We start from the raw sequence: 23,899 nt of genomic DNA, 5'->3' as shown, positions 1-23,899 counted from the left end.
TTTGAAACATCCTCGTTGGAGGTAAATCTGCTCTTCTGATTTTCGTAGTTCCTATTACCACAGGTAACAGTGGTTACATATAAGTCATGCCTTTGCCCTGTATTCTGAGTGTGTGTATTTGTCATGATTCCAGGAGTCTTAATGGTTAACAAGGACCTTGATACAAACATCACTGAATATGGAGAGGTGAAATGTTGTAGAAGAGAAGGGATTGGATGGAAAAAAATTCTAGACACACGTAATTCTTTTTTTATAATAATACAAGACATATCTAGGTGTTAATGTAGCATAAAATAACTAAATTTGTTTATTTCAGGGAAATTCGTGTTCAAAACAAAAATTTTGAATCTAAAGTTTGGAGGTTCCGACCTGCACGAGAATTCCTTATCCTTGCAGGATGGGTGGTGAGTGTTAATACAAATTAATAATGCAAAATAATTTGAGTGTAGCATAAAAGATATGCAGAATTTAATGTCTAAAACCAGCCTTAAGTCCTATGTACAACTTATTTTAGAATCATACATTTTATAACAATATACACAGAATTATCAGAAAATAATTTTAACCTAGTTTTATTTGCATTATATATTTTAATGGATGTTAAAGGTATATCTGGCATAATTGTTCATCTTTACCTCAATTTGTAATGTTTTATGATGAAAACAATTTGCATTCTTAAAATATTTCTTGCATATATATTAACATTCACGCTGGCTGAAGTATTCTACAGCACAATATAGCAGTTTATTTTCTTTTTAGCCGAGTGGAGAGAAAATATTTTACCAAGGTGGCAAAAAAATTGATGAGGCTATACAGATTCTACTTGATAAGAGGTTAGTTAATTTTTGCACAGGTGTTTATGAACTGCTTGCTTACCATAATTATTACTTGCAATTTCTTCTAGAGATATGATCAATGATTAATTTTTTTATTGGAAAGACTAACAGGCTGCAGTCTGCCAATAAAAATTTCCCTGAAAAATTATTAATGTAATACTTTCTGACTGTGTGCAAGGTGGATGGATTTAAATCAGGTGACTTTTTTTAAAAAAAAATCGCTGATTTAAACAACTTTAAATAAATAATTTATAGAATAATGTGCATAAGGATTTTTGTAGATATCAGAATCACTTTTAGTGATAATTCATTAATCTTGTAATCATTCAATAGTGTTTATTAGGCTCTAAGAAAGGAAATGAAATGAAATGAAACGAAATATACGTACTGATGGGGTGAAGCTCATATGAAAGGAAATGTAATGGAACCTGATATTTTGCAACTCTCATTAAAAAACATCGCCAAAATTCAGCTACACAGACTTTAAAAAATATTTTATCCATCCAGAATGTTTTATTTTCACTGGAAGAAAAGTTACTGAAATTTTGTATGGTACTATGATCAACACACTCAAAAAACATTTCCATAGTAGGTTTATTCAGAAACAGTAATATATATATATATATATATATATATATATATATATATATATATTTACATATAATTTTTTATTTGCTTTAATGAAAAATGATCCCAAGGTACATAGTACATCTATCTCAAATTACTCAAATCGTATTGATTTAAATAAGAAATATCATCAAGAACGATTTTTTAAATAAAAATCGTGATTATCTACCCTGTATATGTGTATGGATGTTTGATTGAGTAATTGAATTATAACTAATTAGTGCATCGGCATGTAACGCTACTTGCACATACTATATCAGCTAGTGTGTCTGTGTGTGTACATGCTTATGATAGTTAGATAATTAATACATGTTTTTTGTCTACAATGCACTTATAGAAAATATCTTAGCAGGTGTAATTGATTGTAAAACAAATCTGGAAAAATTATGTGTGAAAGTTCCTCATTATAATACCAGAAGACATAATAATGTAATTGCAAGTACAGTCTTGAAATCTAACTCTTGGATGGACAAATTGGTAACACTAGTGGGGGTAAATGTACCAATGTGAAGATATGAAATTTGACAATAATGTAGGCTATATTAATCTGCGATCGGTCACAGGTGAGCGGTGCGCTCACTTTAAATTTTAATAAAGTGCCATTTTAACAGTATTTAAAATATTGGCCTGTGGTGCTCTCTAGCTGACTTTTAGAGTTTCATGAGCGACCTGATCTAATTTTTATTAGATGACATAATTAGAGAGACGATTGTTGTGGAAATAGTGTTGTCAGAGTGAGCGCAGAGCTCCCATGCAACCGATTACGTTATATATTTTTTTATTTACATTTGTGCATTATTTAGTGAATAGTTCTATCCTGTTTCTAGTGAGTTTTCATACCCATATGTTCATGTTGTGTTAATAGAAAATTCGAAAAGTGTCTCAGTGATTTTATGTCATATCAGATTTCTGGAGATCAGATGGAACTACCTCAGAGGAACATGCACTTTTTTGTTAACGCTGAGACTTGTTGGCTTTGACGATGTATACTACGCTGTTTGAAAACAAATAAACATTTTGAAACAAAAATGTAATGAATAAGAAGGATTATAATAAACAGATCATTACAAGTACAAAAAACAATGCCTTAAAAGCAAGAGCGAGTGCCGTGCTCACCCGTGACCGGCGACGTGACTACAGCGAACACGACCGATCCCAGGTTAAAAACAATTATTTTTTAACTTTTGATTATTTTTTTAAAATTTCTGACAAGTATTGAATGTATGTTGTTATAAGCCTATTTTAAGTAGTTAACCTTACTCTGTAAAATAGTTTTATGCATGTATGTTAAATACACGGTGTTGTAGAAAGGTGTAAATCTGTTCACAACACTTGAATAAGTACATTTCAATTCAATTTCAATAAGGTTACCTCTATGCATTACATCCTTCTACCTGTTGTGGAGCTAGGACCCCATGCATTTTCGATCTTGCCTGATGTAATCAGCTCCATGCTTCAACTACCTTTCTACCCAAGGTAGGCTCAGAGCCATCAATGTGAGGGCATTGTCAGAAAATTTACCACCTGAGATCACCCACCTCGATAATCAAATCCAAGCCTCCCATGTGCCTCACTGATTGGACCAACTCAGCTGTCTATTCTGTTTTTTCAAGGCTTGTAACATTGTTATCAAGATAACTAGTTTGCCATGAAAATTGTACTTTAACAAGAAATTGAACATCGATCACTAGCAGAGGTTGTCACAGTAGCTCAGTGGTAGTGCACACTTACATGGATTATCATGGACTCTGATGTAATTCCTCACCTAATAACAAGGTTTACTGACTACATTAGGTTATTACAATTTTTCTGTGTACCATAAACTATTCTAATAGCTAAATAATCCTCTATTTCATAGTCAATTCATTTTAATGTAAGCATATATGAGGATCATTTCAAAAAAAGTGATTAGCTACATGCTCATAACTGTCTACTTATATAATTGTGGAAGACAAGGTTATTGTATTCCTTTGCAATACTCTGGCAGAGTAAAGCACATGTTGCCAAATTTCTGGCAATTTTCTCACGCCGTCAACGAGATAGTTTTTCCGTATATCGCTGCCACGGTCTCGATACAGTGTCCTCGTAGAGATTCTTGTAGCTTCCAGAACAAGTCATAGTCACACGAATTCATGTCCAGACTATAGGAGGAGTGCTTTAGTACTCCCCAGTCCCACCATTAAAGCAGTTGCTCCACTGAATTTGCAACATGACACCTTGAGTTGTGGTGCAGCTATGTCTCGCCATAGCATTGGCAGTGTATTTTCAAGAGCTGGACGAAGGTGATTCTCCAGAAACTTACTGTAATACAAGTGTGCCTACTATAATAGATGTCTTTTGTTGAATATTTATGTTGCTACCTTAACGTGTGCTTTCTTATTTGACTATGAAATTACCATATTGGCCCGAATATAAGACACACATTTTATCCAAATTTCAACTGTGAAAAATTAGGATGCGTCTTATATTCGCGACCTTAAAAACATTATAACATTTTGTCAAATCATATGTGAAAGGCAGGAAGAGGAGAGAAAGAAGAGACAAAAGGAGAGTGGGAAAGAGGGGAGAAGTAGAGGAAAACAAAAAGGGAGAAAGGCAGAGAAAGTTAGAAGAAACAAATGTGGAGAGAGCATGAGAAAGAGATAAAGAAAGACATATAGAGAATGCAAATTCAAATTATGTGCTGCACGGTTCTACTGTAACTGTAGTACAGTAACTATACAAGTGTTATATTTAATTCTAATTGTATCATAGTATATTGGCATCTCTGAACTCCCTGAATCTGCCGGTAAATGGCTTATATTCAGGTATCATCTTCTTTTTGTTTTCACTCCTTCAAATTTTAGGTTGCGGCTTATATGCGGGGGTGGCTTATATTCGGGCCAATACGGTATATGTTAATTTTGAAACTTGTTGAAATGGTAATGTAATGAATTTTTTTGCATAAAGATCATTGATAAAACCAAATGTGCGTGAGTGGGATGAAGAGTCAAAGGTCATACTTCCAAACGAGGCAGCATTGAAGGAAGAAGAGCTCAGGAGAAAGGCTCTTGAAGAAAAGGAGAAAGAAATTGCAGAATTCAAGAAAGAACAGGTATGATTTGATAGTCTCCTATTTTTGTTATTGTTTATACAGTGCTTTTCACAGTCAAGTTACCCATGAAGTGGCAGCTAGCATGCCGGGCAGCGAGAGTGTGTCTGCTGACAAACTGGATGCACCATCTGCATAACTTGAACTGCTGGCTATGTAATGAAATAACCTCGTACAATTACATTGACAGTTAGAATTAAAATGAGCATGCAAAAGGCATTGGAAATGTTGTCCTGCATCCACACATTTACAGCATATTTTTAGGGAATTTTCACTAACTCTCGTCAGTTCCTCTTCTGAAGTTGCTTCAATTTCTCTCCTGGTGTTTAAAAACTTGGTAGCTCGCCGCACATGTCATGGAAATGTCTGTTTCTTGTGCAAGGCACCAGAGGAATTTTCGATGAGTATGTTCCAATCGTGCTCCGTTATCTAGTTTCTCCTCAGTAAGCACACACTGTTTCACCCTTAGCTTCTTATCAATAACAGACCCTGTTAACCCTAAATTTGTTCACAAGTTTTCCAGCACTGTCTCTGTGTGGAACAGAAACAACTGGGAATTGGCTGCAAAATGCCTTCTAACTTTCCTACAAGAATTCGTAATGACGTAAGAGTCGTACATTAAAATTTGTTGGTTTAAATTGTACGTATAGCGTGGCATTATTTGACTAGAAAAGCACCCATAATACGTTAACTAAAACAAAACAATTAGAACACTTGTTAACACCTTAACACTTCACAAACACCAGCTATGTGGATACTGAAGCACTGACGCATCCGGAGAGAACAAGGGCACGCAATGGTCAGCGTAAAGCTATGGGTCTCAATTCCCGCAGACATGCTCTTACTGCCCGGTGTGCTAGCTGCCGCTCCACAGGCGACTTGACCATGAAGAGCAAGCACTGTAGATCTCAAACATTTATTTTAGAACATTTTCTATTATTAACTTCATGCGGGAAGTCCATCATTATGAAATGCGGTAAGATTTTCAGGCCATCGAAGACTGAATTTTCTGTCAAACCATGCGTAACTTGTGACATGGCATGAAATGAAGACCTTCTTTGAGCTTACAATTGTAGGTAACATAGGAGCAAAACAACATACACTATGGTTGGTAGACACTCTGACCATGTGACACAAGTTCCTAGTGGACAGAACCTTCAAATTTCCACAAACCACCAAACATACAACACCCTATTTTAATCACTGCTTGAGCACTGTTTTCATTTTTTATTATGCTCTGCCAAAGGTTATTATGTGGATTTTGCAGCAATTCGCGACTATTGTGATACAACTGAAGTGACGAACATTTGTGGTTTGAGATGCATAACCTCCTCTGAATCGTCGGGTACCAGTTCCAGGATGCTTATCACGAGCTTCGAATAGGGCCTCAATAATGGTGGTAACTGATCATCACACCTTGGTTTGTTGACAAGGGTGGTGTTTCTAATCTTGATTGAATCTTTCCAGATTCCTAGGCAGAGTGGTTAGCATAGTATGCTATGATGATGTGAGTCCTGGGTTCAAATCCCGACCTAGGCATGGATGTTCTTTGTGAATGTCTCTTTATCAATTTCATTATATTATTGCTCATCCTCATTGTTGTATTTAGTCAAAAGTGTCATAAAAGCAATGCTAAATAACAAGGCATGTGAAATTTATTGAACACTGAGTGATACAGTGTTAGATTTAGTGGAGAACAGGTCAACCAGTGGCGTGCCCAGGGGGGGGGGGTTGGTGGGGGTTAAAACCCCCCCATTGGTTTCGTCATTTAAAAAAATTCAAAGCAGAAATACATTTTATTTCATAAATCATCAATATTGTAAAATGTTTACATTTGGCAATGAGAAATGTATTTGCTTCTTCAATTACTTTTGATAATATTGGAGTTGAGTTACAGCAATGCACAAGCATTCATTCATTCCTTAGTCACTGAAAAGGAAGGAGAATTTCCTTCTCAGTATGGTCAAGAAAAGAGCCGTAACCCTTGGAATGCGAACTGAAGGAATCCCTCCTCCCCTTTCTTTCACCCACGATGACCCTCTTAGGAGAATGGCCCTCCCTTTCCTGTTACGACAGTGCTGCTAACTTCCCTTTTCTTTCTTTCCCCTTCTTATACCATTTATGCCAGCAGAGCAAAGTTCTGTGAGATTTGAATCACTACAATTAGTTGGCAAAGTAAGTCAAAATCTCATCTCGCACATGGATGCATATTTATTTCAAAATATCAATAATTATAATAATAATAATAATAATTGTTGCAGGCAGTAGCGAAGCATGGTTTTACGAAGGAGGCAAGCGATGTTTTGTACAATAGCATGCCGGGAGGAAGGGAGGGGTGAAGGATGCGTTATATAGCCCAACTGGCCCAGTCAGTTTCATAAACAAAATAAAAGCAATTAATATGCCAAAATATTATACGTTTTACTCTTGTGCTCTTTACAAATTATATATTTTTTTCTCAACCAATTTCCAGCCTTCAGTTTATTGAATTTTCTTGTAACATGTGTGAAAGATCTCACTTGAATTTGTGCGTAAATAATTTAGCAGTTGCCAACACTACTGACACTGACACTACTGGTTGCTGTCAACACTGGTGACGTAATTTGAGCTGGACCAAGCTGGATGCATGGTTCAGACATTCGACCGCCCGGTATCTTTGTCCCAAGTCCTGGTGTTCTCTGGGGTTGTAGCGAGTTGCAGTCTGCAAGGTAGCAAGTCGAAGTGGTCGTGTTGTGTGTTACGTTTCTGCGTGTGTAATAGATTTTTGACGTGGAACTAAAGATGGATAGAGAAAAGAGGAGAAATACGTATTAGATTATTTCCAAAAGAAACAAAAAATGGAAGTTGAAGCTTCACCTTCCACAAATAGAACGTCAGAAAAGGTCGATTTAAGTTCAGAGGAATTCCATCCGAATTGCGAGAGTGAAACGTGCGAACTTTCAGACTCTTGATATTCAACAAGAAGGCATAACAGAAGATATTGCAAACCTTGTTGCAACATTATGTCAATGAACTGTCGAGGTAAGTGACGTTCATTATTTGATAGCAGATATATCCATAGACGGATTTAGAATTGTTTTTCTGGGAGGACACAGCATGTGCTGTAAGCATACAATCGTGTGTGTGCAGGGGAGGGGGGTGCCCGCGTGTGTATGTCTGGAAGACGTGTGTAGGATGTCACCCTATATCACCAATAAACTTTCGCAGGGCGAGAGAACATGAAGATGAACAAGTTCCCTCAATGATTTCAGGGGCCTCACCGATGGTGGTGTAATCAAAGAGGTCCTGGGTTTGATCCTCTGTGAAGGTGCATTGCACAGTGGTACGTATCCCGATTGAAACTTTAAGTCCAGTCCCGATTAACGTATCTGAATATAAAATGGACTTTACAATCATTTACTTTTTGTTTTGTTCACGAACCCTCGAAAAACGATAGATCCACCAAGGCATTTGAAACCCTGGCGTCGGAGCAGTGGCACTAATGTCGCTAGTTAAAGCCACGGGGAAGCCTGTGGTTCACGTATTTTCCGAGGTCCCAGAAAGCTTGGTGCTACTATACAGTGTATATGTATGCAACCACATTATAAAATCAGTTTTATTATTTTGTAGGAAAGGGATAAAATTTGTATTACGACACGGGATAGACTAGATAGGCATCCTATTAACTGTAAATATTCCTTACAAATCTTCTGAATATTTCTCTTATACAAACGCAACAAATACAATAAGTAATATACGTGTGCAGTAATAAATTCATTTTCTGAAAGCATCTTTTCTGGCATCAGTGGTCGAAGTAGGTGATGCTGCCTCCAGTTAAGAAAGTTTCACAAATCATACCCCCAATTAGAATAATTTTCATATTGAGCGTCCTCCACCTACTGTATTGTCTCCATGTTGATCCATACAAGGATGTATCCCATCGTATTTCCAAAATCGATCAAATATCCCCTCCCTTTTCGGCTACGAATTTCTATTTCGAGCACTGTCTGGCAAGATTTTGTCGGGCTCAGTGACAGATCCTGTGGTGCGGTACTGGGCTTCGGAGGGGAAGGGGGGAGTGGCCCCTTCAACAGTTGGTTTCGCAGTTCCATAACGTTAACATTATACACAATTCCTCTCCATAGACCTAATATGAAAATGAATATGACATATTAATGACACTGTAGTAGAAAATGTTAATTACTGAAGGGGTTCGTATTTGTTTATCGACTGTCAAACAAATGTTTTGACCAATAATATAATAATACAATGCCAAAAATGTACACAATATTTAGCAAATCCATCTCCACAACAAGTACAATGTTGATTGAATTGATGTTTTAAATCCACTTTATGCACAGTAAGGCTAATAGGGACTGGACCTAAAGTTTAAAGTGAGATCCGAACCACTATGAGCCTCCACCGGGTATCGAACCCGGGACACCTTTATTACAATGCAACGACGCTCCCACTGAAATGAGACTGTGGTATCGTCATCTTGCAGCAATGCAAACACGTCCAGTAAATGCTCTTGAAGCAATTGATATGTGCAGGGAAGTAATATTTCCCTGAGTAAACACACGTTTGTGCATATTATGTACAATCCCGGTAACAACAACATCAAATGAGAAATAATTCTCAACTTTGAGGCGGTTGAAGACCTATCTTCGAAATACCATTTGCGAAGAAAGATTAAGTGGGTTAGCTGCTCTGAACATTCACCGGGATATAAAAGTTACTTGTGACGACATATTGTCAGAACTCGCACAGAAACCTCGATGCCTAAATTTCAGAATTTTGTTGAACTGTGGTACCTTATTTATTACTGTCTTTAAGACATCAAGTAGTCTTAATCTCTCTAATGTTGTTACAATGTTGAGTGTACATATTTTTTGTTTAAAAATTATATTTGAGCAATTAAATATAAAATATTAATAATTTGGAAATATTCAAGCAGGTGCTTTTATATGATGCAATAAAAACATGAAGCATCCATAGCAAATACATTGATTGTGTTCATTGGGGTAAAATCCAAGTATATTAATTATCTAATTTATTACAAGAAATTTGACCTGTGAACTGGAAAATGTATTGGATTCATAACCCCCCCCCCCTTACGAAAATCCTGGGCACGCGCCTGAGGTCAACTAAATAGCAACCGAATTCTAGGAAAGATATACTGTCCCTATATACAGTGATAGAGTAAATGGGACTCTCAGCATCCCAATATCCAGGAATAATTGCATTAGTAATATACAATACCTAAACTTCCTCTCCAACCACCCCAAGTCCATAAAAACCGGCATAGTAAAAACACTTGTGCACCGAGCAAACACAATATGTAAAACCGAACAGGACCTTACCAATGAAAAGAAATCACTCTACAAAGATCTCAAAACCAATAACTACCCACACAAAATAGTAAACCCCATAATATGGACAGAAGAAACAACAAACCCACTTCCAAAAGAAAAACCACTGGCCACGATCCACACGCCATACATAAAAGGAATATCTGAAAGAATCCAAAAAATAACCAAGAAATATAACATCAGAACTACATTCCACTCCAGGAACACACTCCGATCCAACCTGGTTCACACTAGACCCCACACACCCGATATGAAAACAAAAAATGTAATCTACAGCATCCCATGTGAATGCGGGAGGGAATACTTTGGGGAAACAAGCAGAACACTTGAAGCGAGGGTGGGGGAACACAAAACAAACCTCAGGCTGGGATACTTTGAAAGATCCAAACTAGCGACCCACACCTGGGAAAACAGCCACATAATACAATGGGATAAAACACAGATAATAAACAGGGAAGAAAATGGCTACAGCAGAAAATTCAAGGAAGCATCGCATATGACAACAACTTCAGAACCAATCAGCCAACCCAGCCTAGAAATCAGACCAATATGGACTCCATTAGTCAGAAACTTTTTCAAAAAACAATAGATGGCAGCACTACACCACTGCATCCACATGTCATACATTTTCCCACAGAACACAACATAAACACTAAAAAAATAGTGAAAAAATTGTACAAAAATACAAACTACAAAAATCATAAACAACAACGGGACCAGGGTACACAATTCGGAAACTATCCCTCCACAAACATAATATCTCACGCACAGTCTCTATAGACTATTCATACACATTGCACACCAACCCCGATTTATGTCAACATGCAATCCGGGGTGGTCCAGTCCCCGGTGATCAAGGTGGAAACGTAACGGTGCACACGAAGCCTTGATCCTGACCTCGACGTGGTCATTTTAAGAAGTGGAGCCTGACCACTGATTATCCTACTGTTTGACCAGCGATCCGAGAGCTCTCAAGTTTTCTGCGCATGCCCGAAGTAGAAGAGTCCAGTCGTAAATTGGGGGAGTTTGCGGAACCGCTTCTCTGAAATGCGAGCAGCGCGAGTGTCACGTGGGGAAAGAGAGCAACGTTGCCAACCGGAGAATATTGTCACAAGATATTGGAAATGCTCTGGCCATGGAGAGGCATCTTTGCAAAAGCTGAAGTCTTGAACGTGCCATTGCGGTATCTTTGACCCAACCCCAGAGGAAGCCGACTGGACCCGTATCTGGTGTCGAGCCACCACTATGGGCGTCTGGAAGGGGATGCAAGGGGGGATGCCCCCCCCTGAAAAATGAAAGTCATCCAAAAATTATGTATTTCGCACATATAATTTCATTTTACCCACATAATATGTGTTAATTATTGCATGATCACCATAAATTCAAATTTAAGCAATGCGTTTTTAGGGAACAGCACTATTTTTGAAGAAAATGTGCCTTGTTTGCCCCCCCCCTGGAAAAAACCTTCCTTGCCCCTCCCTGGAAAAAACCTTCCTTGCCCCTCCCTGGAAAAAATCCTGCGGACGTCCATGGCCACCACCTGTTTTTCCATAAAGCGATGTTGTCACTTTTTTGCCTGCAGTGTTTAGACATCCATTCATTCACTGCGACGTTTTACTCCCAAGGTCTTTATATTGCATAAAAAAATAACAAAATACAATAACACTAATCAAGATTCAACTCTTCAATACCAACAGTAAACCTAAAATTGGCAAACGGCATGGTTTTGCATGTCCCTCGGTTTTCGTTACTTATGTTCTGGTGGATAAGCATCCTCGCAGATTGGTAACACTGTTCAACGTGCAACCGCGAGCGGCGTTCTCGCGCCTGCCTTCCTATCGCCAACTTCCCCTTTTTCTTGGCACTTTGCCAACTGGAGCTCTTGGATCGCTGGTCAAACAGTACCTGGCAACTTTTTATATACTAGAGGTCCTTGTGACCGACGGACGCGGTGGAGCCTAGGCCACCTAGAATAATCCTCCAAGGCAACCATTTAGACACGCTACCCTGAAGTCGGAGGCAGATGCAGCCTCCGAAACGTTGGTAAATCTCTTTTAAATAACAGTGGTTAAAAGTCCAAAAAAACTAGAATAATACCATTGTTACTAAAATTTATTTATGCTTATATTATCTTGCTGAGGAATAGCTTGTAACGTGAGAGAGGGGCTAAGTGAGATAGCACGCGGTAATTAACTGGAAGCGGCACGCGGAAACTCACCTTCAAGAAAAAAAAAAAAAAGTTTGAGACCCGCTCTTCACGTACAAGTTATATTCCTCCACTTTTTGCGTAGTACTTTCCGCACAATGACGCAGGAGTTTACGGGCGGCGGGTACAGGAAGCACGAGACAAAAAAGGAAGGAGACCTGAAAACAAAGAAACTCGCATGCAGCACGCAACGTGCACCAAAAGTTTCAAAAGGGTCCAACAGCGAATAGCAACATTAGCCTTCTTCACTGTAATCAATATCAAAACGGTATTCCTCCAACGTAACCACCTTTCTCGTTTCTCTAGCTACTGTAACTTATACAAAAATGAAACACGTGTACATCCGCCCTTTTTTTCTTATGTTAACTTACTGTTCAGAACGTGTTACCAGAAATTAAGATACCACACAATTCAATTAATAAATATAATTGTATTCAAGATTGTTACCAAATACATTATTTGAATACTACAACAAACCCAAAGTATTTATACTGGGAGTGATTTCAATAACAGATTAATTAATTAACAGTTCGGGCGACCAGCGCTCCATTTTACTATATTACATAAATTCCCCATTCAATTTTAACTAACAAGCGGAAATTTAAACGAAAGCTTCCGCTTAACAATCTTGTCTCTTTACCAACTGACACTATGTAATGAATTTACTTGCAGGAGAATTCATCTCTCAAAAATAGTGTACATTGCATATTCAAGTAAGAACGTCCCGTTCTTCTTTACTCAATCAAACAAAAGACCAAAACGGCCTTAAATTTTAACTTACTCCACGTATTTTATTTTTATTGCGTGTCCCCATTTCTTAATGCATCATTTAGTGCTACCTCTACGCGGACAGGATTGCTATTGGGATATAAATGCAGGGGGGTCGCGATTATTCCATGTCCTTTTGTTTTATTTGATTCAGGTGCGAATACGCCCGCATTTGCCGTCGCTTGAAAAAAGGGTAGTCCCACTTAGAACAACGAGTTCCACTGTAAGGGTTCAAGTTCCTATTTTTGCCCAATGGCACTTTACCAAAAAGGGTTCATTAACAATTGCCCCACGCTTTTCTTTGTAACTTTCACAAATGCCAAATTTAACCAAAAAGGCTGGTTCGCATAAGTTATACTAAGTCCACACTAGCACGAAAACGTACGCTGATTTACGGCGCTACAAAAAATGTTCACCGTGCAATAAAAAAAGAAAGAAAGTGGGCAAGTCACGGGCACAAATAAATTGAATGGGGAATATATTGATCTTCTCGCAATTTCACTTATTTTAAAAGGTTATGCCAAGAGAACGTAGTAACCAAAAACTTTCGCAGCGAACGGTAAGGAAATAATCTTATTCCCACTTTCACGGTCTAGAGATTGTTTGTACATACCTCCCCACGAATATTCACGTCACGTAGAGCTGCAATGCCTTCCTTTCACTAGAGTCCTTGTACTCATTACATTCACCTTTTCCCCATTCAATGGTCGGCGTGGCAGACGTCAGTTCAACTGGTCGTGGTTCGGGTACTCTCTTGCCGGCGGGGACTAGATGAGGAGCACCGTACTGGATGCGAGCCATTCGAAGTGGGCGTGCGAGATTGAGAACGAAGGACGAACTGAACTGCCTGGTGCAGCGGAATTTACGAGCGGGCGTAAGCTGCAAAAATATGCCGCCAGGGGCAGCACCAGAGAGCAATCATGAGGCATAACGCCCTCGATGGCGAAAAATTGAACTTGCAATTTTTAACTATCTAAGGTTTGTAAACACGCAAAAGGGACAAACGTTACAAATACCCCCAACAAGCAAAAATCAAAACCCCCCATTCAATTTTAAGGCAAGACACTGATCCCAAGAAAATAAGGGCACCAATATAAGCCCATTATAATCAACCACATTATAATATCCAAAACACATTAAACTATTGGTACAACCCCCAAAAATCATCAATACACCAGAAAGACATACACGTAATCCAAACCACAGATCAGAGATTGACTCTAATAAATTTCGAATAACACATTAAGTCTCTATAAAAAACCAAAGCTGTTGTCGTTGAGCATGTAGGTCACAGGACATCGTGTATGCCTCCCGGTCGATACACCTGGACTCCTGATAAATGTCGACACTGCTTGTAGAAAACGATCACACCACTGAATTATGTCACCAACATGGTCTTTGCAATAGATATGAATCTTATGCCTATGCTGAGTGTAATGGAAGTTGTAAACCATTGACTTTTCGGAAAACGCACTCGTAGCACATCCATCCTCGCAGAAGTAAAAACAGAAAAAAAGAAAAAAAACAAGAATCAAAAAAACGAGAAAAGTGAGAAGGAAGATGTAAGAAATAGGAAAGGAGAGGAGGAAAATTACTACGAAAAGGAAAAGGAAGGTAGCACTATTACAGAAGATGCAAAATCAGGGATAACCATAGGATGCATGACATAAACAGTGTCAATTCTCAATAAAGCATAATAAGTAATATTAACAAATAACTGGACAAGGGTATGAACAAAACTACCCATAACTAGAAAAAAACTGATTTTAAAAAAAATTGATACATAAATACAAATAATACACTTTCAAAAAGGTACATAATATGTATATACAATGACAAAGTAAGGAGATGAGCCAGGAATTTCGTTGGATGAAGTAGACCTTACCTCTAACAATATCAAAAAAAAAATCATGAATAAAGAAAAACTCTATGATGAGCGCGGCTCATGACCAGAACCGATAAGAGTGGAAGCAATAGGACGACGGCAACACGCAGAAATGGAGTGACCCCTTCGACGACAATATGTACAGTATGGTGGGCTATCCCGAGGGGTAATCCCATTAGGTAAGTGAGGAATGGATGCCAAGGAAGTGACCGACTGATTCCAGTGAGCAGTTTTACTGGTTTCAATAGCGAAAATCTCTTTCGCATATTGGGTAAGTTCCGCCAAGGATTGAGGATGGCCGCGAAAAAGAAGACAGCCCATGGAAATATGGTTCAGATGGAGGAAAATGGTCTGCAACAGAGTGTTTTCGTCCCAAGCAAGCGCGAGAGCGGACGCAGAAGTGACTATGTCACTTACGAAAGGATGGAGATTTTCGTTAATTCTCTGAAGACGGTAACATATTGGTTCACTAACAAAAGGTACTGGTGGTTAGGAACCAAACAGTTCCAAATAGTGGATTTAAGATCATCCCATGAAAGGGATTGAGACAGAGCCTCCAACCACGTATTTTCCAAGAAGCCCGTGGTGCGGCGGAAGGCGTTATGCAAAACCCACTCCAATGGAAATTGGCTATACCCAATTAGGCGCTGTAAGGCTACCATGAAGAGAAAAAGTTTAGGAGGGTCCATGCCATCGCAGAGCGGTAAGGCGTCAATCGCTCTATTCAGATTTTTCATTTTTATCGTATCTAAGGGTGACTGAGAAGGGACCAAAGAACATGCGTTCTGAGGGGCGGATACGGAAACGGAAGGCATCGGAGCAAAGGGAGGAGGCATTGTCAACAATGGGCGAGTAGGTAGCGCAAATGACGGACGAACAGTAGAATCTGGAAATCTATAAAAAGGTGGTAGGGAAGAATGAGGCTGCGAAGGCAGAGTAGAAGGAACCGAAGACACTGATGAATGAGAATTAACCAAAGAAGGCACCGCAGGCAAAGATAACACGGTTTGACAGCCTGCGTCCATAACTTTCTCTTCGTCCGGAGGAGCCATAATTGGCTAATGAAACAGCTCGTACAAATGAAAAGTAAGAAAAAAACTATGCACCAATTGGAAAAAAAAGGGGGGCAAGGTTTAATTGAAGGGCTACCAAAACCAAAGAAATGGCAAAAGCTGTAAATGGGGAAAAAAAAATACACGAAAAAAAAGGGGGGGATGAATGGGAGGGAAAAAAAATTTTCGTGTCAATTATTACAAAAAAAATATAAAGTTAATTGATGGATCAAAAGAAACCAAAGCTCTGCTGCCAAATTTGTAACGTGGGAGAGGGGCTAAGTGAGATAGCACGCGGTAATTAACTGGAAGCGGCACGCGGCAACTCACCTTAAAGAAAAAAAAGTTCGAGACCCGCTCTTCACGTACAAGTTATATTCCTCCCCTTTTTGCACCGTACTTTCCGCACAATGACGCAGGAGTTTACGGGCGGCGGGTACAGGAAGCACGAGACAAAAAAGGAAGGAGACCTGAAAACAAAGAAACTCGCATGCAGCACGCAACGTGCACCAAAAGTTTCAAAAGGGTCCAACAGCGAATAGCAACATTAGCCTTCTTCACTGTAATCAATATCAAAACGGTATTCCTCCAACATAACCACCTTTCTCGTTTCTCTAGCTACTGTAACTTATACAAAAATTAAACACTTGTACATCCGCCCTTTTTTTATTATGTTAAATTTAGGATTGTTTCGTAACCATTTCTTTATCGGGCAATTCTTACTGTTCAGAACGTGTTACCAGAAATTAAGATACCACACAATTCAATTAATAAATATAATTGTATTCAAGATTGTTACCAAATACATTATTTGAATACTACAACAAACCCAAAGTATTTATACTGGGAGTGATTTCAATAACAGATTAATTAATTAACAGTTCGGGCGACCGGCACTCCATTTTACTATATTACATAAATTCCCCATTCAATTTTAACTAACAAGCGGAAATTTAAACGAAAGCTTCCGCTTAACAATCTTGTCTCTTTACCAACTGACACTATGTAATGAATTTACTTGCAGGAGAATTCATCTCTCAAAAATAGTGTACATTGCATATTCAAGTAAGAACGTCCCGTTCTTCTTTACTCAATCAAACAAAAGACCAAAACGGCCTTAAATTTTAACTTACTCCACGTATTTTATTTTTATTGCATGTCCCCATTTCTTAATGCATCATTTAGTGCTACCTCTACGCGGACAGGATTGCTATTGGGATATAAATGCAGGGGGGTCGCGATTATTCCATGTCCTTTTGTTTTATTTGATTCAGGTGCGAATACGCCCGCATTTGCCGTCGCTTGAAAAAAGGGTAGTCCCACTTAGAACAACGAGTTCCACTGTAAGGGTTCAAGTTCCTATTTTTGCCCAATGGCACTTTACCAAAAAGGGTTCATTAACAATTGCCCCACGCTTTTCTTTGTAACTTTCACAAATGCCAAATTTAACCAAAAAGGCTGGTTCGCATAAGTTATACTAAGTCCACACTAGCACGAAAACGTACGCTGATTTACGGCGCTACAAAAAATGTTCACCATGCAACAAAAAAAGAAAGAAGTGGTCAAGTCACGGGCACAAATAAATTGAATGGGGAATATATTGATCTTCTCGCAATTTCACTTATTTTAAAAGGTTATGCCAAGAGAACGTAGTAACCAAAAACTTTCGCAGCGAACGGTAAGGAAATAACCTTATTCCCACTTTCACGTTCTAGAGATTGTTTGTACATACCTCCCCACGAATATTCACGTCACTTAGAGCTGCAATGCCTTCCTTTCACTAGAGTCCCTGTACTCATTCCATTCACCTTCTCCCCATTCAATGGTCGGCGTGGCAGACGTCAGTTCAACTGGTCATGGTTCGGGTACTCTCTTGCCGGCGGGGACTAGATGACTAGCACCGTACTGGATGCGAGCCGTTCGAAGCGGGCGTGCGAGATTGAGAACGAAGGACGAACTGAACTGCCTGGTGCAGCGGAATTTACGAGCGGGCGTAAGCCGCAAAAATATGCCACCAGGGGCATCACCAGAGAGCAATCGTGAGGCATAACGCCCTCGATGGCGAAAAATTGAACTTGCAATTTTTAACTATGTAAGGTTTGTAAACATGCAAAAGGGACAAACGTTACAAGCTAAAGAGCCTTGGTACAGCAGTACGTACATGTAATAATTTATGTGTTACAAAATTCTAATACAAATTGGATAAGAAGGTAATATCTACCAAATGTACAGGAACAGTACGAAATACATAAAAGTACATTAAAATATACATAATAAATACATTAAGATACAGTGTGATCCTTAGGATCAGCTAAAATCGTTAGAATTGCTGACAATGGATTTTAGAAAATCATTTTTTTTAATATTCTGTACAGGTTGTTAATGATGTTCGTTTTGTATTAACGCGATACAGCATAACTCGGATAGATATTTTGAATTTTGAAGACAAAGTAATAACTAGTGCTCGGATAATTATGCATTTTGCATATTGCATATGCAAATCCATATTTAAGGATTTTTAACTAAAAATGCATATTTCATATGCAGGTGCATATTTGTATGGAAATAAGTTGATGATGTGAATATTTTCATACCCACAACCAACACTGAGCATATACTGTATTTATTTTTCATCTCTTCGCTTCTCTTCTCTTTTCTGTCTTTCTTCTTTCCTTTTTCCTGGATTGTATGAAATGTGGCAAGTACGTCATTCTCACCTCAACAATTGACTAAGCTGGCAATGCTGCGTGTAAGTTTCTTATCGCAAATGGACAACGTGTGGATGATCTGGAACTTGATGTGTGTGACTTTGTTGCCCTAAAATACAGTCCACTTGTATCCTGCGAAGTGGAATGCGTGTGTCTGAATATAAAACTACTGCAGCTGAAAATAGGAGTAGTTTCAAGTTCGAAAATTTGAGACATGTTGTTATCAAATGCAATCATGATCTTGATCTGTAGTGTATTGTGTTTCATTTAACGTAGAACAATATTAATTGAAAAACATCTGTGTAGCGAATGAGCATTCAGAATAATACATATTCTTTGCCTGGCATGTAATCTTTCATAGTTTGTAATATACAGCATTTATAAATTAAACAGGTTTTTAAAGTGCATATTTTACACTTTTTAGTGCAGATTTGCATGCATATTTTGAGTTTTTTTTAGTGCATAACTATCTGAACCCTAGTAATAACCTTATAAGATTTTTGCAACAAATTTGTGATAATTTTCATTTCTTCTTGATGAAAGTAAATCAAGTTTTAGCTTGCTCAATAGATTGTCATAGCTATAAAAAAATCTAAACAGTTTAAAAATCTAAAATATAAGTAGGAAAGAAATTTCTTTTGTATATTCTCAATTTGGCCATTTTTTTTTTTTTTTTTTTGGAATGCCACAGGAAAAATTTCATGTCACAGTATTGAAATCTAGAACGGACCTGACGAATGCCATATACGTAAATAAAAGGAGGTGAATGTTGTTCAATCCTTGCCATTTAATTATGACCCAATGTTCCATTTTCCTACTCATTGATATCATATGATGAAGATGCTCCTTAAAGCTGAGTTTCCTGTCAAGAAATAGGCCTACTCCAAGATCCTTAAAATATTCTTTGTGATTTAAGTTTACATTATCTGTGTTATATGCAACTAAAACAGAGAAATATTGCATCATTGCAGGAGGAAAGAAAACTCATAGCTGAGGCTGTGAGACTTGAACATCGTCACGACATGGTGCGCCGGCGTTCTCAAAATGCAAACCCTAATGCCGCATTTCACAGGCCTTCCATCACAAGGAGATTGGGAGGTGATTCAAGGTCACCGCGAGCCCTCAACCGATACTAACTGATCAAGAGAGCTGCATTCCAGTATTTTGCGTTTTCCATTGATTATTTTTGTGCATAATTGTAACATACGAAGGCGGAAAGCATTTGCAGAAGAATGAAGTGGGGCTATGTTGTTAAAGTAAAATAAAAAGATTAATTAATATTTTCATCAGTTCTTAAAGTATATATTTTACAGCAGAATATTGTGAAGTTTTTGGTCATTTTACAGAAAACTTGTGTTTATATTTGTGTTTCAAAGGTTTTTAAAAGTTTAACAAATAAAGATTACATGTTTCTGCATTTAATTTCATGACTTTTTAAAGTTTGATGAAGCATATGCTGTCCAGAAAACCATGTGCTTATTTCTCTGCTGTTCTGTTTTAAGATTGGCTATCCAAATAGTTCGTAAAAGGTGCTGCAGAAATTTTGTGAAACAGAATGTCATACTGTTTGCTAGTAGTAGACTGTTGTAATTAAGGCTAGATGCATTGTTTTTAGAATATTTTATTGGTGTTTTGTTTTGGGAGTTTGTACACGTACCTTTAATTGCTGTACTATCATTTACTGTATATAATGAGAAGCACAAACTGACATTATCTATAATCTGTATATATTAATGAAGCTAATGAAGAGTGTGTGTGTTGTTTATTATGCAGCATGTAGATAGTCTTGTGATGTTAAGAGAAAATATATTTGAAATAACATGGAGAATATGTATAATTGTGTGTCTATGCTCAATGCAATGTGTTTTGTTTTATGTGGAGCACTTGCTGGTAGATCCAAAAGAGAAAACAAAACAAAAAAAAGTATTACTCAAGTATAGTAAAATTAACTATTGCAATTGAACTTTATGTACTAGTCTAATATGATTTATTTTATGTATTGGGAGTAGCCTAATGAGAAGTCAAGCAGCATTTTTTATCAGATGTAAAAGTTTATGAGGAAGTGTGTTAAAATTATAATAAAGATCTTTTATAATATATATTTTTATGTATTTTTAACAAAATTACAAAGAGTCTCACATAAGCTCATCATTATAATGAAATAAATACATTGTAAGCGTTTGTTCACTTCCAGTTCTGGTCAGTGCTCGAAGTGGAAATTCCAAGCTAAGGACTTGCTTGGAGGAGTTTGGGCATTGGAAGGGTGGATGCTTGTATGGATGAACACGGAGACAATGCTAATGCAAATTATCCTAGCTGGAGGATGATTTTTGAATATTTTCTTACTGGGAGGATCATCCCCACCCCCCATATTCCTCATCACTTAGAGCACTGGTTCTGGTTAATATGCCACCACCAGCAAGCTGTGAGATTACGTAACTATTTCCAAATTGTGCAGAATTATTTGTTAGATTGCCCTCTGTAAGAGGAGACTGGTCCGAATTCGAATAGAATAGCTGTAATATTGACATTGGTATCTAGAACTGGGGCATTCCGGGAAGGTGATAAGCTTGTGTAACTCATACACTTGCTTCATCACTTTTGTTTGAAGTGCTGTTTGGCCGACAATGGACAACAATGCTGTATAAAGAAGCAAATTGCGGCACTACAAAGTGAGACACATGTATAGGTGTTTGACTTGTTAGCCCCTCCCCTCTTGCATGTTTTATCATTTATTTGTATGTTTTCCTAGATTTCTAATGCCAAAACAGACTCGTAGAATGGGAAAATGGCTCATTAGTAGGGAGCGGATTTTTAGGTGCTAAAAAACAGAAAATTATTAATTTTTTATGTGCTAAAAACAGCAGAAATATGTGGCTAAAAGTTAAAAATATTTTTATTAAAAATGACTGGCTGACCCACACTTTCATGTTCACACACAGATCGAAATTTTTTTGCACTGTTTCTTCGAAACACTGTGGTGCAAATTGTATGTATTGTGACAGGAAGTCAAACCAGATTGTTTTATTTTCTTCAGTGGGATGTTCGCTGCAATGAGTGTTCTACTTAAATGTAAATAATGTAGCGAACACGTAAACATCCTTCATTTGAACATATTGCAACTCCTATTAGCACTTACGAATGCACATGTAAAACTGCATTGCAATGTCTGTTTCCCACAAGTGCTGGTGACTTCAAAACATTGTTCTGCTTCAGTAGAATATATTCAACATGATGTCAGCAGTGCAGAGCATGATGGGAAATCTGTGGTCCAGCAAGCGTAAATGCGAAGCAAATGCTACGTACATGAAAATCACCAGATGTTGAACACTTTTAATTGTCTTATTGGAGATTTCCAAATGAAATTTCCTTTTAGTGAATTAATGCCATATGTGTGTTTCTTGTGTGTGTGTCATTGTTTATGTATTAATTGTGAGAGACTATCATGCCTTCATACAATTTCATCGGTGGTTAATGTGGCGTGATTTTTCCAGTCTCTGGTGAAATATGAATCGTATTAGAAAGGCAAGTACAGTTATCCCTCAGTAATCCAGCAGATATCCGACCACAGGACTGCCGGATTAACGAAAATGCCGGATTAGTGGAGGCTCATTTAAAAAATGCATTTTAATAGCAAAACCTATGTTTATACAAATATTACAAAATATGTACATATATTAGAATGGAAATTAGTGCAACAATAGTGCATACAGATCGCTATACTGAGCCAAGTGTTTACCTCGTGCCAAGGTTTCTGACACAGACGTGCAGTAACTTGTTTTCCCTTTCACGCTCCCCACTCTGGACTACTGGAGGGTCCGGATTGGTGAAGTGCCGAATTGTAGAGGGACCACTGTACTGTGATTATGGCTAGTGTTACATGAATTTTATGCTACTCTTTACATCCTGATGCTTTGCAATGCATGTGGTTGCTGTACAATCTCTAATTATGTTCATAAAAAGAAATTGAAATGATGTTTGTCAATCAACAGATGCATTCATAGTATGCAATGCATGCAGGGTGGCTCAAAAAGTCACTTAACACTCCCTGTACAAGGCCACTGTAGCGCGCAACATGGAAATGGCGATGACCAATCGTTATCAGGCCAAGGGGGAACCACATTGACGCTACCCACGTGGTCGGTGGCCATCTTGAATTCATGAACTTCCTTATGAACATAAACATTAGCCTTGTCACTGTGAAGGACTTTTAATTCAATGGAAGCGTCACACTGTAAATTGTTCGCGACAACCATTCATAATGCGTAGCTCTTCGTGGATGTATCCGATTAAAATCGTGTGCAATGGCAAGCGAACTTCTCTCCCTAGACATCACTTTGATCTCTGCATTACCGATGCACTAAACAAATTTTAAGGGATTTTTCTAACACCTTGAAAAGGAGCAAATTGGTACAAGAATTCAGTCATAACTTTGTACTGGTTAAAGATTCGTTGAAAAAACCTTCACCATTGCATTTGTCGTGAAATTCTAGCCTGATTTTATATTTAATAGCACCCACTTCCCATTTAAAATTCTAAAGTTGAATTCAAGATGGCCGCCGACCGCGTGGTTGGCGTCAATGTGGTTCCCCCTTGGCCTGACAACGATTGGTCACCACCATTTCCATGTTGCGCCCTGCAGTGGCCTTGTACCAGGAGTGTTAAGTGACTTTGAGCCACCCTGTATTTTTGCATAAACTTTTCAGCATATGTCTGTCTCAATACACGTACAAAAAGTGAATGATATGTTGCTGCCTTAAAAAAATAGTACACAATTTTGCACTTTGGAACATATCTATAAATTATCATTTTCACAAAACAGTTTGTTTTTAATTCACATCCTGCTCAGATGGACTAGCATCATTAAAAATCTGCCTCCACCAGGAATCAAATTTTTGATCCTTCGATTACAAGGGGACAGCATTAGCTGCTACGCTATTGGATAGGCCTGATTATTTCCATGAGAAACAGGTTCCCTAGTCCTGTATTTCTTTTGGATGTTACATACCTTTATAAAGCATTGTTTTGTGGCACACAACGGCTTTTTTGGTACTCTACTCTGTTAGGAGACTAAGCAAAATGCAAAGGATTACATTTAGCATATAATCAATAAATTGTAGCTTGAATCACTGCCACAAACACTGTAAGCGCAATGCTTATCAACTATGTTTACAACACGCTGTGAAACGCTTGCCAGAATCATGGCAGCGGGCATGATTTCACGTAATGAATTGGGGAGGGGGAGTTGTTCACTGAATATCACCCATTGTCTTGCCACAGTGTTAACCAAACAACACAGGCAGTAGTGACTGGAATGTTGTGGAATCGTGAATAGGTTAAGAATTGACTGATTTACTACACATTTGTCTATTTTA

At 38.1% G+C, this 23,899-nt stretch overlaps 1 protein-coding gene across 1 annotated transcript in view; it reads left to right on the top strand.

Annotated features, from left to right (window-relative positions):
- The window catches only part of LOC145996975 (uncharacterized), a 55,467-nt gene extending 34,844 nt beyond the window's left edge, over nt 1–20,623 (top strand). The window contains exons 3-6 of the mRNA XM_083133566.1: nt 317–404; nt 760–833; nt 4,413–4,557; nt 19,496–20,623. Of these exons, the coding sequence (XP_082989692.1) occupies nt 317–404; nt 760–833; nt 4,413–4,557; nt 19,496–19,660 (472 nt within the window). The 3' untranslated portion in view covers nt 19,661–20,623. The remainder of the gene's footprint in view (nt 1–316; nt 405–759; nt 834–4,412; nt 4,558–19,495) is intronic.
- Nucleotides 20,624–23,899: the final 3,276 nt, after the last annotated feature.

Source organism: Lepisma saccharinum, chromosome 13 (assembly GCF_977018435.1).
Source record: "Lepisma saccharinum chromosome 13, izLepSacc3.1, whole genome shotgun sequence".
NCBI lineage: Eukaryota > Metazoa > Arthropoda > Insecta > Zygentoma > Lepismatidae > Lepisma > Lepisma saccharinum.
The sequence above is the reverse complement of the archived record's forward strand: the minus strand, read 5'-3'. Positions and strand labels throughout refer to the sequence as shown.